Source organism: Notamacropus eugenii, chromosome 3, assembly GCF_028372415.1.
Source record: "Notamacropus eugenii isolate mMacEug1 chromosome 3, mMacEug1.pri_v2, whole genome shotgun sequence".
NCBI classification, from domain to species: Eukaryota; Metazoa; Chordata; class Mammalia; order Diprotodontia; family Macropodidae; genus Notamacropus; species Notamacropus eugenii.
The window spans coordinates 472,587,946-472,602,634 of NC_092874.1; the positions used below are offsets into that span (position 1 = coordinate 472,587,946).

At 39.9% G+C, this 14,689-nt stretch overlaps 1 protein-coding gene across 6 annotated transcripts in view; it reads right to left on the reverse strand.

The window, feature by feature from the left end:
* Positions 1-8,479: 8,479 nt before the first annotated feature.
* Positions 8,480-14,689, reverse strand: part of GOLGA4 (golgin A4) — a 102,336-nt gene continuing 96,126 nt past the window's right edge. For 4 of the 6 annotated variants that reach the window (XM_072598899.1, XM_072598897.1, XM_072598901.1 and 1 more), the window contains 2 exons: positions 11,527-11,590; positions 8,480-9,240 (listed from right to left, as the gene is read on the reverse strand). In XM_072598899.1, coding sequence (XP_072455000.1) covers positions 11,561-11,590 — 30 coding nt within the window. In that variant the 3' untranslated portion in view covers positions 8,480-9,240; positions 11,527-11,560. The remainder of the gene's footprint in view (positions 9,241-11,526; positions 11,591-14,689) is intronic. The other 2 variants (XR_011964818.1, XM_072598898.1) reach the window with 1 other exon arrangement.

The window sequence follows — 14,689 nt, forward strand, 5'->3', positions numbered from 1 at the left end:
GATCTTACTATTAGACACATACCCAAAGGAGGTCAGTGACTAGGAGAAAGAACTCATATATATATATATATATATATATATATACATATATATATATATATATATATATATATACACACATATATATATACAGAAATATTTATCTCTGGCATTTTTGTGGTAATAAATAACTGCACAATGGGTACCTATCAATCGGGGAAGAGGTAAACAAATTTTGGCATATGAATGTAGAGGAATAGTATTGTCAATCAATGACCAAGAATTTATTAAACCTAATATATGCCAGGCACCATGCTGGGAGCCGATCTTACAGAGTTATAAATGAATGACCCCTAGTCTCAAGGTGTTTATGGTCTATCAGAGAAAAGAACATATAAACATACAAGTAAACACAAATATACAGAAAGTAAATATAATGTAATCTGGAAGAATGAAGCACTCATATTTAAAGAAAATTAGAAAAGATTCCATGTAGCAGATGGAGCCTAAGCTGAGGTTTGAAGAAAGCTAGGGATTCTAAGAGATCAAGGTAAAGAAAGAATCCTGTGCAAAGGTTTGGGAATGGTAGAGGGAATGATGTGTAACAGATAAAGCAAGAAGGCCAATTTGGCTGGACTATAGACTGTGTGAAGATGATAGATGTGTAGGTGATATCTAATATGATAGGAAAGGTAAGCTGGAGTCATACTATGATGGACTATAAAAACCACAAGAATGTACTCTAAGAAAGAAGGAATATGAAGAATCCAAAGAAACCAGGGAAGACATGTGAATAAATGTCACCTGAAGAAAGAAGAACCAAGAGAAAAATTAAACACAATGACTGCATTCATGTGAGTGGAAACAACACTCAGGAGGCTGATCTCCAGCTCCAGGATCAGTTCATTCACCGCAATGATTCACCTTGATACAGATGACTCAGATTTTCACATCCTGCCCCAGTCTCTCTCTTGAGCTCTGGGCACATCAACCGCTGAGGGGATGTGCTCAACGAGATGGTCCAGGGTCATCTCCTACTCAACCACCCCTTCACTAAGCTTTCCTATTTCTGTCAAGGGCACCATGATTTGTCTGATTTCATGGACTATAAACTTAGATATTATCAGCCTATGGACCAACAGTATTTACTATATACCAGAAACTGTGCTAAGACATTAGGAATACAAAGAAAAACAAACACAGAGTCTGCCCTCAAGGGATACAATGAGGGAGACAAAAGATAGATAAAATAGATATCACTTGTCTCCCCCATCATAAGTTACATATGTATATGTGTGTATATATATGTATGTATGTATGTATGTATATGTATATATATATACACACACACACACACACATATATATATATCTTGCTCCATTAGAATGTGAGTTCCTTGAGGGCAGACACGGGGAGGGGGAGGGTTGTATACATACACACACATATACATATATAAACACACATACATACATACAGTATAGATGGATGGTAATCTCAAAGGGAAGACACAAGCAGTGAAGGAGACCAGGAAAGACCTCCTTCCAAAAGTGGAATTGAAGCTGAGGACTGAAGGAAGCCAGGGAAGCTAAGAGGAAGAGGCAAGGAGAAGCACTCCAGGCCTGGGGAGTCAAGAGATGGGAGTGTCCTCTGCTAGGAACAGCCAGGAGGCCAATGCTGCTGACCATAGAGAATGTGGGGGAGAGTACAGTGTAGGGAGACTGGAAAGGTAGAAGGGGGCTGGGTGGTGAAGGTCTTCAAATGCCAAGCAAAGGACTTTATATTCACTCCTTGAGGGAACCAGGAGCCACCAGAATTTCTTAAGTAGGTGAGAAGCTGACAGACCTGTACTTTAGGAAGGTGACTTAGACAGCTGAGTGGAGAGCGGAGTGCAGTGGGGAGAGACTGAGGCAGGGGCCCAACCAAAGGGTCCTGCACAGTCCAGGCACAGACATGAGATGACAAGGGTCTGAACCAAGTGCACTTGTGTGACTAGAGATAAGAGAAGATACACAAGACATTTGGCGAAGGTAGAAATGACAACATCTGACAATAGACTGGCCAGACTGGAGTGAAGACACACATCGAGATGACAAGCATGGTTGACTGAAAGAAAGTTATGTCCTTGACAGCAATAAGGAAGCTCAGAAACAGGTAGGGTTTGAGGGAAAAGATAACAAGTTGTTTTTTGGACATGTTGGGTATGAGAGGTCAGTGGGACATCCAGTTCAAGATGTCCAATAAATGTCCACTAGGCGATATAAGACCACAGATCAGGAGAGAGGTTAGAGCTGAAAAAATCTGTGGAGATGGAGATGAATCGAACCCACGAGACCTAATGAAATTACCAAGTGAGACAACAGAAAGAAGAGATCCCAGGACAGACACTTGAGGAGATCCAAGGTTAATGGGCAGGGCATGCACCCACAGATCTAATCAGCTATCAAATCTTGCTGCTTCTACCTTCACAACTCTCAGATTCAGTCACAAAAAGAAGAAATTCTTAACACTGCCCACCTCCTAGCAACACACTTTGGCTTTCCAAGTGTCCTTGGAAAACACCCTCAAGAGGAACAAGTTTGATGGCCCTCCTCCCAGGCCCCCAGGCTCACAGACTGAGCATTAGCCTTGTGTCTTCACTCTCAATGACTCCACACATCCAATCAGTTGTCACTTCTATCTCAACAATATCTCTCCTCTATATCTTCTCGACGCTCATACAGCCATCTTCTTAGTTCAGGCCCTCATCCTCTTTCCCCTGCACTACAAAGGCCTCCCAGCTGGGCTCTCTATGTCAAGGCCATCCTCCACTCAACTGCCAAAGTGATCTTCCTAAAGTGGAAGTCTGACCATGTCTTCCCTTCACACACAGAACTCCATTTCCTGTCCTCAGACCTTTGCCCTGGCTACATCCCATGCCTAGAATGCTCTCCCTCCTCATCACTGGTTCCTAGAATCCCTCTTTCCTTCTTAAGCAGCTTCAGCACAGCCTTTTCTGACTCTTGGCCACTAGTGGCCTTCCTCCCAGTTCACCTGGATTTAGTTGGCAGGAGTTCTGCCTATATTTATCCTGTACATACTCACAGGTTTCAGTATGAAACAAGTCTGGGGGAATTAGAGGTTGTTCCTATTGTGTCTTCCTGCTGCGTATTCAGTACAGTGCCTGAGACAGAGATGAGGAGAGGAACTGGACCTGTGATTTCATTCATATGTGGACTTCCCAGATGAAGAACTCCCTTCACCAACACAGTAAGCACCTTTTCATGACTTAGTCTTTGTTGTTCAGAGCACTGAGAGGCCTCACCTAGGATCCCAAGTCAGTCTGTGATGGATTCAAACACAGGCCTCTTGCCTTAGAAGCCAGTTCTGTATCTAGTACAACACACTGCCTCTTCCTGGAACACAGTAGGCATTTCATAAATGCTTGGTAACTGACCTCATCATGCCTGACTGGTTAATTGCCAAGAACAAAACATTTAAATCACATCTCTCAGCTTGGTTGAAAGGTTGGAGGCTTATGAGCATGGACCGTACCATGTATCAGTTGGCTTGGTTTTGTCACTTCATCATGTTCAACTGTTCTTCTTTGTTGGGTGCGGGGGTGAGATGAAGAGGGGCAGAGTGTATCAATATATTGGGATGCGACTATAATATAAAAAAGGCATTAATTTTTAAATGGGGGGAAAAACTGGAAGATTGGTGAATCAATCGATAACAAGCATGTCCTAAACACCTACTATGTGCCAGACCTTATGCTAGGCACTGGGGCTCCAAAGACTTAAGTGAAACAACCTCTCCCCTGGAGAAGCTCACACCCTAGCAAGGCAGACAAGATTTCTGTCCTGGTCTATAGTTGGACAGAGAAGAGGATACAATATGGGACTACTGATTTATGAAACTAACCATTACTCCTGAATAGTGATTCAATGCAAAGAGTACTGAATTTGGAGTCCAAGGGCCTGGGTTCCAATCTAAACTCCATTCCTTACTATCTGTCCCTTAAAGTCTCTGCATCTCAGTGCCTTCCAAGGTCCCTTCCAGCTCCAAATCTGTGGTCCTAGCATGCTAAATGTTGTTGGTATGGGCAGCCAGAGGATCCTAGACCTAGAGCTGGGAGACCTTCAACTCCATCATCTTACAACTGAGAACTAAGTCCCAGAGAGAGTCAATCATTGGTCCTGAGTCATGCAAGTGGAATGTGCTGGGGCAGGATTTGAAGTCACGTCCTCCGACTCCAGTCACCATGTTGCCCTGACTCCATGTGTTTCTATACTTTGGCATTGCCTCGGAACTGGGTCATAGGCCACTTAAGAAAAACATCCTCCAATTGTCTGAAGTAATGCCTTAGAGCTTTAGGAAAGTGACTTGTTACATACCAAAGACGTTTTCACTTCATCCCCTTTTCTCTTCTAGGTGAATTCCCTGTAGATGGGAAGGTCCTTCAGCTGCTTGGGTTCATGGGTGACACTGTACCAAATCCAGTAAGATCCAGAACCTTACAGGGTCTCCCACAGGACAATCCATGTTTACTAGAAAGGGATTGGTCAAGTGATCCAGAGAAAAACCAAAATGGACAAACAGTGTCTGTCGTCTAGACTATGACATTCAGGTGGATGGATGGGTGGGTCATTGAGCGGACCTGATGGGCAATGAGTTGAGCTCAGAACTGAAAATGAATATGAGGGAGCTGGATCACATCTGGAAAATAGTCTAAGGCTCCCATGAGATTCCAAGCTGCACAATGGCTCCAAGACTCATTTTGTTTAACACAATATTGTCCTGGGAATGCAGTGCAGGGGTGGATCAAAGCACACTGATCTCTGAAGAATCCAAGTCACAGGTGGCAGTGGTGAACAACGGAGAGATTCATGGTAGTGGGTTCAAGGAAGTTGCAACACATTTCCAAGGATGACCTACAAGAAGAGTTGTTCGGGTTATCATGAGGAAAATATAGGATCAGAAAAGGTGGGTTGGTCACGAAGCAAGGGAATGAGGGATGACAGCCCAAAAGTTGCATTCATATCAACAAAATACCGAAAGTTCAAGGAAGAGAGGAAGCTGGGCAATGTAGTGTACAGAACTCTGGGCCTGGAGTCAGGAAGACCCAAGTTCAAATTCAGCCTCAGACATTTACTAGCTGGATCACTTTGGACATCACTTCACCTGTTTGCTTCAAAACGCAAACTGTAAAATAGGAAAATAGCCTGTGCCTTCCCAGGTTACAAGGATAAAATATTTTTAAAGTGCCTGGCACAGCGCTGAGCCCAAAGTAAGTGCTATATCAATGCTTGTTGATATAATAATATAGTATATAGTTACATATATAATAATAACATAATAAAACAATATATTGTTATCATCAAGGACTCCAGGACACAAGGCAAGTCTCCTTTGTTTTTGTATCCTCGGTGCTTAATACCTCATACAGTGGGTATTCAATAAATGGGTGTTCAATAAATGGCTGTTAATGGTGCAATCGAACAAGATGAGAGCATAGTGAAACCATGATCTACATGGATGCAGGGATACACCAGAGACAGCACACTTCGATTGAATTATTCATAGAAGCAGAGGTATGGGCTAATGCAGGAAGCAACTAGCCTCATGTCAATGGATCTGGGTGCAAATCCAGCCTTAGCCATTTACTGACCTTGGCCCAGCAATGTCACTTCTCCAGGCCTCAGTTTCCTGCTATGGAAACAAGGAAGATGATGGCTCTGAAGAGATGATGGTATAACCCTCCACTGGCTCACTTTCCTCCCGACTTCCCTCTTTGCGCCATCTCTTGTCCAAGTTCTGTTGCTCTGCTTTAGGTTCTTAGTCAGGAGAGCCAGGCCAGGTGGGAAGAGAACAAGCACCTAGCACATGAAATGTAGCATGGCATAAGGGATGCTCCTTCAATACATAAATTCACTCGAGTTTAAGGCCAAAAAGTTCCAGTCCCCATTGAGAGTAAGTCCTTATTCTGTGAGGTGTTTCATGCACCTTCAGAGACAATCCGATGATGCTGAGCCCAAACTAGCCAGCAGACACAAATGCTTGTTTGAAATGTATGTTTTGTGTAGAAAGAAAAAGGATGACAGAGGAATATTATGAATATGGGTCACATTATCAATGGTCATAATGAAGCAAATTTAAAATTTTTTTCTTATAAAATGTGATGAATATGAGGTATAGTTAAAAATAACAAAATTACATCAATAACAGCCTATGTTATTTTTAAGATTAAATGAGCTTTTTAACTATTTAAACTTAAAGAAACTAATTTCAACACATGAAATATTGTAACACCTCACCTGCTTCCTCCAAGTCTCCATCAGGACTCCTTCCTTGGCCATTCATTCTCATTAGTGAACGTGAGGGTCAGTCTAATGAGAGCATGGTGTGGAGGACAGTCGGCTACGTTAAGCCAAGAAAACCTGCTTTCAAGTAAGTCCTGCCTCTGATGTGGAATGGTGGAGTGACCCTGGGCAAATCACTTACCAGCTCCCTGAGAGTGCTGACCTGACTGAGGAGTTCTCTAGGGAGCTGTTATTCCCTCCTCCGTATAGTCAAAGTTGCCGCCATTTTTTGCATTACACTCTTTCCCAATGACGTTAAAGCTTTTTAAAAACATTCTTTCAATTTTTCAGGGATAATTATATTAGTTATTAAATGAAGGTACCACAAGTTATTTAATTATTCTCCTATCACCGTTTCCACTTTTTTCAAATTAAAAATAATGCTATGATACGAGGTCGACACTCACGGGGAGGGAAAGGACCATAAGAAAATAGAAGTAATGGGGGACAGGACAGGATGGAGGGAAATATAGTTAGTCCTAAACAACACAACTAGTATGGAAATCATTTGCAAAACTAAACAGATATGGCCTATATTGAACTGCCTGTCTTCCAAGGGGAAGGGGTAGAGAGGGAGGGAGCTAAAGAAGTTGGAACTCAAAGTGTTAGGACCAAATGTAATGTTCTTACCACTGGGTAACAAGAAACACAGGTTAAGGGGTCAAGAAAGCTATCCGGCCCTACAGGACAAAAGAGAAGACGGAGACAAGGGCAGGGAGGGAGGATAGAGGAGAGAGCAGATAGGTCACAGGGGCAATTAGAAAACTTGGGTCTGGGGGGGGAGGGGGAAAAAAGGGGAGAAAATTTGTAACCCAAAATTAAAAGTTTAATAAAAAAAAAATAATAATGCTATGAAACTCCTTTAACAACTTTTTTATTAGTTTTGATAAGAATCAAGTTCTATTCCTAATAAAAGAATTACGAGGTCAAAAAGCACAATTAACTTATATTTTTAAAAAATCACATCTGCAATTTCATTAGCAGAGAATGAGTGTACCTGTCTGTTCATAATCTCATTAACAAATTAAAGCAATTCTGAGGTTTCACCTCCTACCTGCCAAAACAGACAAAAATGACACCCCATCCCTACCCCCAGCATGTGGCAACAAGCACATATACACCACTGGTACTGCCACAGAAGGGACTATCCCGTTCAAGGTTTGGCCCAAGAATCCTATTGTAGAACATATACCCCAAAGAGACAAAAGTCCGAAACAAAGGTCAATATATGACACCACTTTTTCTAGTAACAGAATTGGAAAGAAAGTGGAGGCCCATCAATTGGGGAAAGGTGGAAGAAACTACTAGGGGAATATAATGGAACATCATGGGATCCCAGATTTAGAGCTGGAGGCACCTTGGTCTACTATATCAAGTCCAACATGCTCCTTTGGACAAATGAGAAAACTAAAGCCCCAAAGGATGAACGGATCCACCCAAGGTCCAGCTACTGAGTGTCTGAGCTATCCCTTGATCTCAGGTCTTCCCAACTCCAGGCATCTAGATGCCTTTATTGTGCCATAAGAAATGACAAAAATAAGAGTAAGTCAAAGAAATATGGGAAGAAGCATATGAATCAATGCACAGTGAAATAAGCAGAATCAAAGGAACAATACATATTCAGTATATGGAAATACATTAAAAAAAAAAAACGAATTCCCTTATGGTCCTGAAGAACAAACTTGGAAACCTATCACCCTCCTCTTGGCAAGAGACAAGACTTTGCTCACAAAATGCTGCAGATGCTGCAGATGCAACCATTAAATCAGTCATTTTTGTTTAAGTGTTTTTCGTAAGGTAAAGCTCAATCTTGGCAGCGGAGAGGACAGAGAGCTCTCCATAAATCACATGTACAAAAAGCAGACTGAATGTTTTCAAAGAACGTGATGATCTTTACTTATAAAGGGCACTGATTATTTTTATGAGAATTTTAACTTAGAAACACAGAAAATCAAAGAGGAAAAATGCCAGAGAGGAAATGAAATAAATATGCAGAGTGAAGCAAATATTTTTGCAAATGGTCAATATGGGGAACTGATTACCCATATCTGTTGAAAGAATTTTTTTCTTTCTTTGGGGAAGGGGAAGGTGAGCAGAGAAAGGGAGTAAAACAAATACTTGATCAGTGAATATAAATTTTTAAAAGAAACACAAATACTGAATTTTATACAGTAAATAAAACTTTATTTTTTCTCTGTTCATCCTAGATTGACATTGCCAAAAGTCACAGATCTGCATATGATACAGTAATGTATTAACTATTTACAATTTACAATATTTTTTTCCTGGAAAATATAAGTACAAAAGCGAAGTAAACAAATGAGGTACTGCCATTTGGATTCATCAGAAGCAGAAGCTTAAAGAACTAGTCTTCAGCAAAAAGTGAAAATCAACAAATCGAGTCTGGATAATGTAGTCAAAATCTTTTAATTCATCAGGAAAAAATTCTATCAAATTCCACCTCAGAATGTATTGCACAAGTCATTTAAACTAAAACAGAACCCCTCCCAAAAAACCCAAATCATCCTAAAATAAATAAATCAAAGAGGCAAACCATCAAGTTCAAATCTTAAAAGGAGGGAGGAAAAAGAGATCAGAGAAGTGCTTGTGGGCTCATCTCTGGGACTCATTCGTTGAATAGTCAGTACGTACTCCAGGCCCTCCAAAAGAGCCACCACACAGCTAAAGAGAGGAGCAAGCTGTCCCCCGCTCACCCCTCCCTAGTCAGCGCTAGCGGTCTTCATGATCCAGTGGCATCTTGCTGCCTCCGCATGGCCTCTTTCTAGAGACCTGAAAAGCAGCTTATCATCCATCCATTATGCCTTTTCTCAAAGAAAAACAGAAACGTAGACAGTTTTTTAAGCAGCACAATCAAGGAACATTCTTCATCCCAATTTCTTCAAGATGATAATCGTAGCCATGACTGGAAAAGGATAAAAGGCAAGAAGCAAAATTTTCTATTAACTTTGGGGACCGAAGAAAAACAAAAACAAAATATTTTCTAACAGAAGAATTAAAATTGTGATAGAAATTCTAGTACTTAGCATAAAGGTCTAAAAAGATTTCAAAGTTAAATCCCACGAATCTTTTAATCTTTCTCTTAATCTAATTCTATAACCTTCCAAAACTATCTGTTCTCTTTTTTTTGAAAAAAGTGGATGATCCAAAATTAAAACTAAACTCTGATAAACAAAAAGCTTTCAAAAATATTTACTTCTAGTTCCATCACGCCAAATGATGCTTAGTGATGGACCCTATTATTAGCAAAAAGTCCTTATTTTCCCTAGCAAATGGAGGCCACCAAGACTTTACAATGGCCTTTCCCAGTACATACTGCCGAGCACTACAACACTTCAGAGCCTGAAAAGTTAACCTTTATTTGACACTAGTGATCTAGTTTTTAAACCCCTGTCAGAAGAAAAAACTCTAAAAATGAAACCAATACTCCCCTCACGAGGCTTCCCAAACTAAAACTATCAAGGAAGTGGATTAGACAGATAAATTTCTAGGCTAAAAAAGCTACTGGAGATAAACAACCAAAGGGGACTAAGAAATCAAAGGGAAGTTTCAAAGACACCAGTCCCAGCTCCATCCCCGCCTCCCACCAACATTCTAATGTAAAATTTAACAGAAGAGGTAATAATGAAAGAGTTTATGAAATCACAAAAGAAATGAGCTGATTTTCTAAACTGATTTGCAAAATGAAAAATGTATCTCATACATGTAGTAAATGGCCTTTTACATATTACAACTGTATATTCATTGTCAAGGTGGTTTAATGATCACATTGTGTTAGATCAAAAATACTGATCAAAAATACTGACCTGTCTTCTCTGTTGATACCAAATGCTCTATCAAAGCTTGAGGAGAGCAAGTGTGGAATGTTTTTACAACCATAGATGTGCTCCGCTAAAACTACATGGTAAGAATTCTCTCAAGCTCTTCTTTTTACTGATGATATGAATAGTCTTTGTACTATGTCCCACCTCCGGAAAATGGAAATTCCTGGAGGGAGAGGGTTTAGGTTTGCCTTTGTATCCCTCTGTGCCTAGCAAAGTGCCTACTACATGACAAGTGCTTAAGGAAAATAAAATGCTGAATTTGAATTTAATTTAATTTAAGCTAATTTGAATTATCAAATTACTGTATTCAAAGGAGAAAATCACATATGTAAGTTAGTGCCTACAATGAACAGATTTGATTTTTCTTTAAATTAGAACCTTATGGGCTATTCACAGGCTATTAAAATTTTTAAAAAGAAATGCTCAAAAAATAAGAATGATATACATTAAATACAAGAAGAGGGTCAAACAAAATCACAGGTATCTTTAAATTAAAAAAGCTTGAAAACGTTATGAAGTCAGCAGGATCAAGGTAATAGTTGTAACTATAAATAAACTTCACTCACTGATTACCCCCATTAATTCTGACTTTGTGAAAATTCACACAAAGACCAGGTTGAACTTTTGGGGGGGGGGGTGTCTATCAAGGACTTCAATAGAATGAAGAAAATTACAAAGGAAATTTTTAGATAACATAAGAGAACCCACTGGACTAACGATTAAACACTAAAATAGGTTCTGTGAGGTCTCTTGGCAGAATTGAATTTGAAGCACATTTAATGTTATTAAAGGTAAAAAGAGAGGAGGGATGGGAAGAAAATTTGGAATTTATGGAAATGACTGCTGAAAACTGAAAATAAATAAATTAATAAATTTGGGGGAAAAGAAAAAAAGTAAAAAGAAAACTGTTCTCAACAAATATTCTTAACATTTTCTCTAATCCAAAAGTGTCTTCTACCACTCTGGGTACATTTTACCATGTTAAATTTCAGATCTGTGATATTTATAACATTAATACTCATTTGCCATTTGCTTTTCATTTTTCTCTCTTGTTAACGTTTCAAAAATACCCTGGGAATTTGGTTGCTGCTGTCATCTTTGGAGGAAAGGAGGGGAAGCTGGCAGGGCATTTTTTTTATTCCTGTCCTAAAAGTTTCCAAGAGCACCTTAAAACATCCGGTGAATACCTGAAGTGTTAATGTTTAATAAAATCATGCTAACTAATGCAAAAAGGTCTAAAATCAAGAGGTCTTTCTTAAGATCAGCTCATAGTGAAAGGTTTTCATTGGAGGAGAATTCCAGGGAAGGGCTCATTTCATGCAGGCCATTTGATTTGGGGTAAAAGATACAGCGTAGTCTTCACTCACCCACATGCTAACTAAGCACAGACTGACGGCTTATTCAGAAGATACCACTGCGAGCTGAAGCAAACTACAAAGTCAGGAAGAAAAAAGCTCATTGAATGACTTTTTAAGAATGAACAATAAAACACAGCTGATGTGTATACACAAGGTCAATAGGTTGAAATAAAATTCTACTTAACTTTTTCTCCCACAATAAGGGAGTTAAGGCCAATTATGAAGGATTTAAAGTCCCCTATGACTTTCCCATGCTTAGCACATTACTTGATTTTCTGAGATTTCCTTTACAAACTGCACAAAAAATTTAAAATGATGATAATGAATATCTATCCAAGGGAAGGTGGTATAATTCATTTAGAGCAAACCCAGTATATGAAAATCCAGAATTACAAAACAAATCAAATGACTGTTTGCTGTGCAAAAAAAACCAACTACTTTTCTAAGAGTTTTTTAATAGAAGCTCTGCCAGCGCATTTAAAAGATTTGATTTACAAAATATAAAACTGCAAAAACTCAATTTAAATACAGCTTTTTAAAAGAGAAGACCACAATTTTATAAATTAAGGTCTGCATTTTGAAATCTCACCGCCACACAAGTCACATCTAAATTACTATTAGATGAATGTCTTGTATTTAAAGACAACTAAAAATGCGCTCCAACTCTAACCCTAGCCCTGAATGCGAAATGTTGTCTGGAGTGGTCACCAGGACTGAGATTTCAGCTTAATCTCTTAACTTAAACCTTCAGAGTCAAAGAAACAGGACTAGAACACAATTCAGTGCTCTACTAAAGCAAACTTGTCTGAAGGCAATGCATGTGATGCATGTGTGGGGAAGCATCCTAAGTATTGTGTAATTTCACACTTCCAAGTTAGTTTAAAAAGGCTACACGTAAACTTAATGAAAGCTGAATCTAAGAACTGAAGAGTTAGTTCGATTCCAGAAGCTTCATTAGATTTACATTCAAACTCAATGGGAGAATCTGGGGTGCTCTCAGACCCTCGGATTTAGTGACATGTCAGTAACAGAGGTTACTGATCCTTCATCCATTGAGAACACTACTTTTCCTAATCTACAGTCTATGGGCCTAACTTCAACTTTCCAGCAGGAATCAAGGCTGTTGTGGTCCATCACAAATCCTTCTAGGCAAAAAGGGGCATATCCAATCATCCTGAAAATCCCATTCAGAAGGTTCTACTAAACAAGGTGAAGGTACTTTTGTACAAGAGAAAGGGGGGCGGAGGGGAGGAAGAGAAAAGGGGGAAAGAGGATGAAGATCAGTTGTCACATCAGAAATAAAAGTGGATAATTATTTGTACACAAGAAACAGTCTCCTCAGAAGCACACCAATCAACAAGGTAAGTAAGGAAGTTATAAACCAAGCTAAATCCCTGTAACATTAATTTAGGCTTTCGCAAAAGGCCTGGACGATGAAAAGGGACAGAGATCAGATTTTCATTTTAAATTATGGCCATCCAAGTAAAAGAGAATACAATAAATGCTGTTTTATGGCAGCTAGAGGCCAGAAGACCTGAGTTCAAATCCATCGTCAAACACTTCCTAGCTAGGTGAGCCCAGGCCACTTTGCCCCTGATTAATTCCATTTCCTCTGTAAGCTGATGATACCAATGCCCTCTGCCTCCCAGAGTGTTGTGAGGATCCGATGAGGTCATACTGTAAAAGCCCTATACAAACGCTACCCACTGTTATGATTGTTGGCTATTATGTTAACAAAAGATTCTGAATACACAGAATGAATGTGGTGTGGGGCAAAATGCTAGGATCCCAGTATGGGCTCCGATTCCAACTGGAAAGACTATTTCATAGATCTGAGCGGTAGTGTCCTCATCTTTAAAATGAGGACCTACCTGGTAAAGTGACTGTAAAGAACGATTCTGATCATGACAGCTTGTTTGTGTGTATTTAGGGTGTTCTGAAGCAACAGGGAAAATTTTATACCTGATTAATATTCCTTGACTAGAGGAAGGGGACTGTGACTAGTGAATTAGAAATTAATTACTAATGTCTCATCTAGTAAGTGAAGCATCCAACATGCCAGTGACTGACTCCCCAAGGGACACTGGTCTGGGGTTCAAAAACTTAGCTAACGCCAGTCTCATTCCTGGGAGAGTTCTTATGTGGGGTCAGAGCTGAGGCCGGTGTCTGAAGATGGACTTCCAGGACCCATACAAACCATGGTAGCCTAAGGACTCCGTCCCAGGATTCTTAGCGTACTACATGAGTTTAGCAGGTAAGAAACAGCTAGCCTTTGTAGGGCAGATTTCTTATCTTTAGGCATTGGCAAAGACCAGGTCAGCTTTATCATTACATACTATTCTTTTCCTTTGTGAATAAATCTTGGAAAATCAAATTTATGGTCTGAAATGTACAGAAGACGGATCAAAGGAGCAGTAGATTAAGAGCCAACAACAATCTCTTAATCTAAGAAGTGCAGTTTGCAAAAGTGAGCAATTTTCAGAAATTCACAGAAATCTCAAAATTGGAAGGGACCACAGAGAATAATCAATCTGAGCAGTTCAATACCTGAAGCCAGGATTTAGAGATTACAGCTTAGCAACTACAATACAAAAGAGTGCCACAACGTGAGGGGCAGCACTGTCTGGGGTTGTTGAGGACACAAGAAGGCTGCAATGGTGACAATAAAAAGACAGTCATGCAGCATTTAATAGTTGCAATCACCTTCTAAGCATTATCTCATTTTATCCTAACAATGCACTGAAACAGGTACTAGAAGTATCATTACACCCATTTTAGAGGTGAGGAAACTGAAGTTGGTAAGGAACAGGGAAGCTAAGAGACTTCCAGGATGTGTGTGTGTGTGCGTGCATGCACGCATGTGCACACGCAGCATTTCTTTCCTCCGGGGCCAGGGATCTTCTGGTTCCAGAGCTCGTGAAGTTTACATGCTCTAATGTATATAAAAGCACTAGGAAATTTTAAAGGGCTGTAAAGGAAAACTGACATTTTCATCCTAACAAAGCTACGTCCTAACACAATGTTTCATAAAACAATTTTGTTACTTCCAATGACATGCTTTCACTGGTCCCCAAGAATGACCAGTCCTCATGGCTCCGGAGGAGTACGAGCCCTGAGAGGCAGGATGTACACTGGGAAATCTGCTGCTTCCACTGCTGGATGGAGGGGGTGG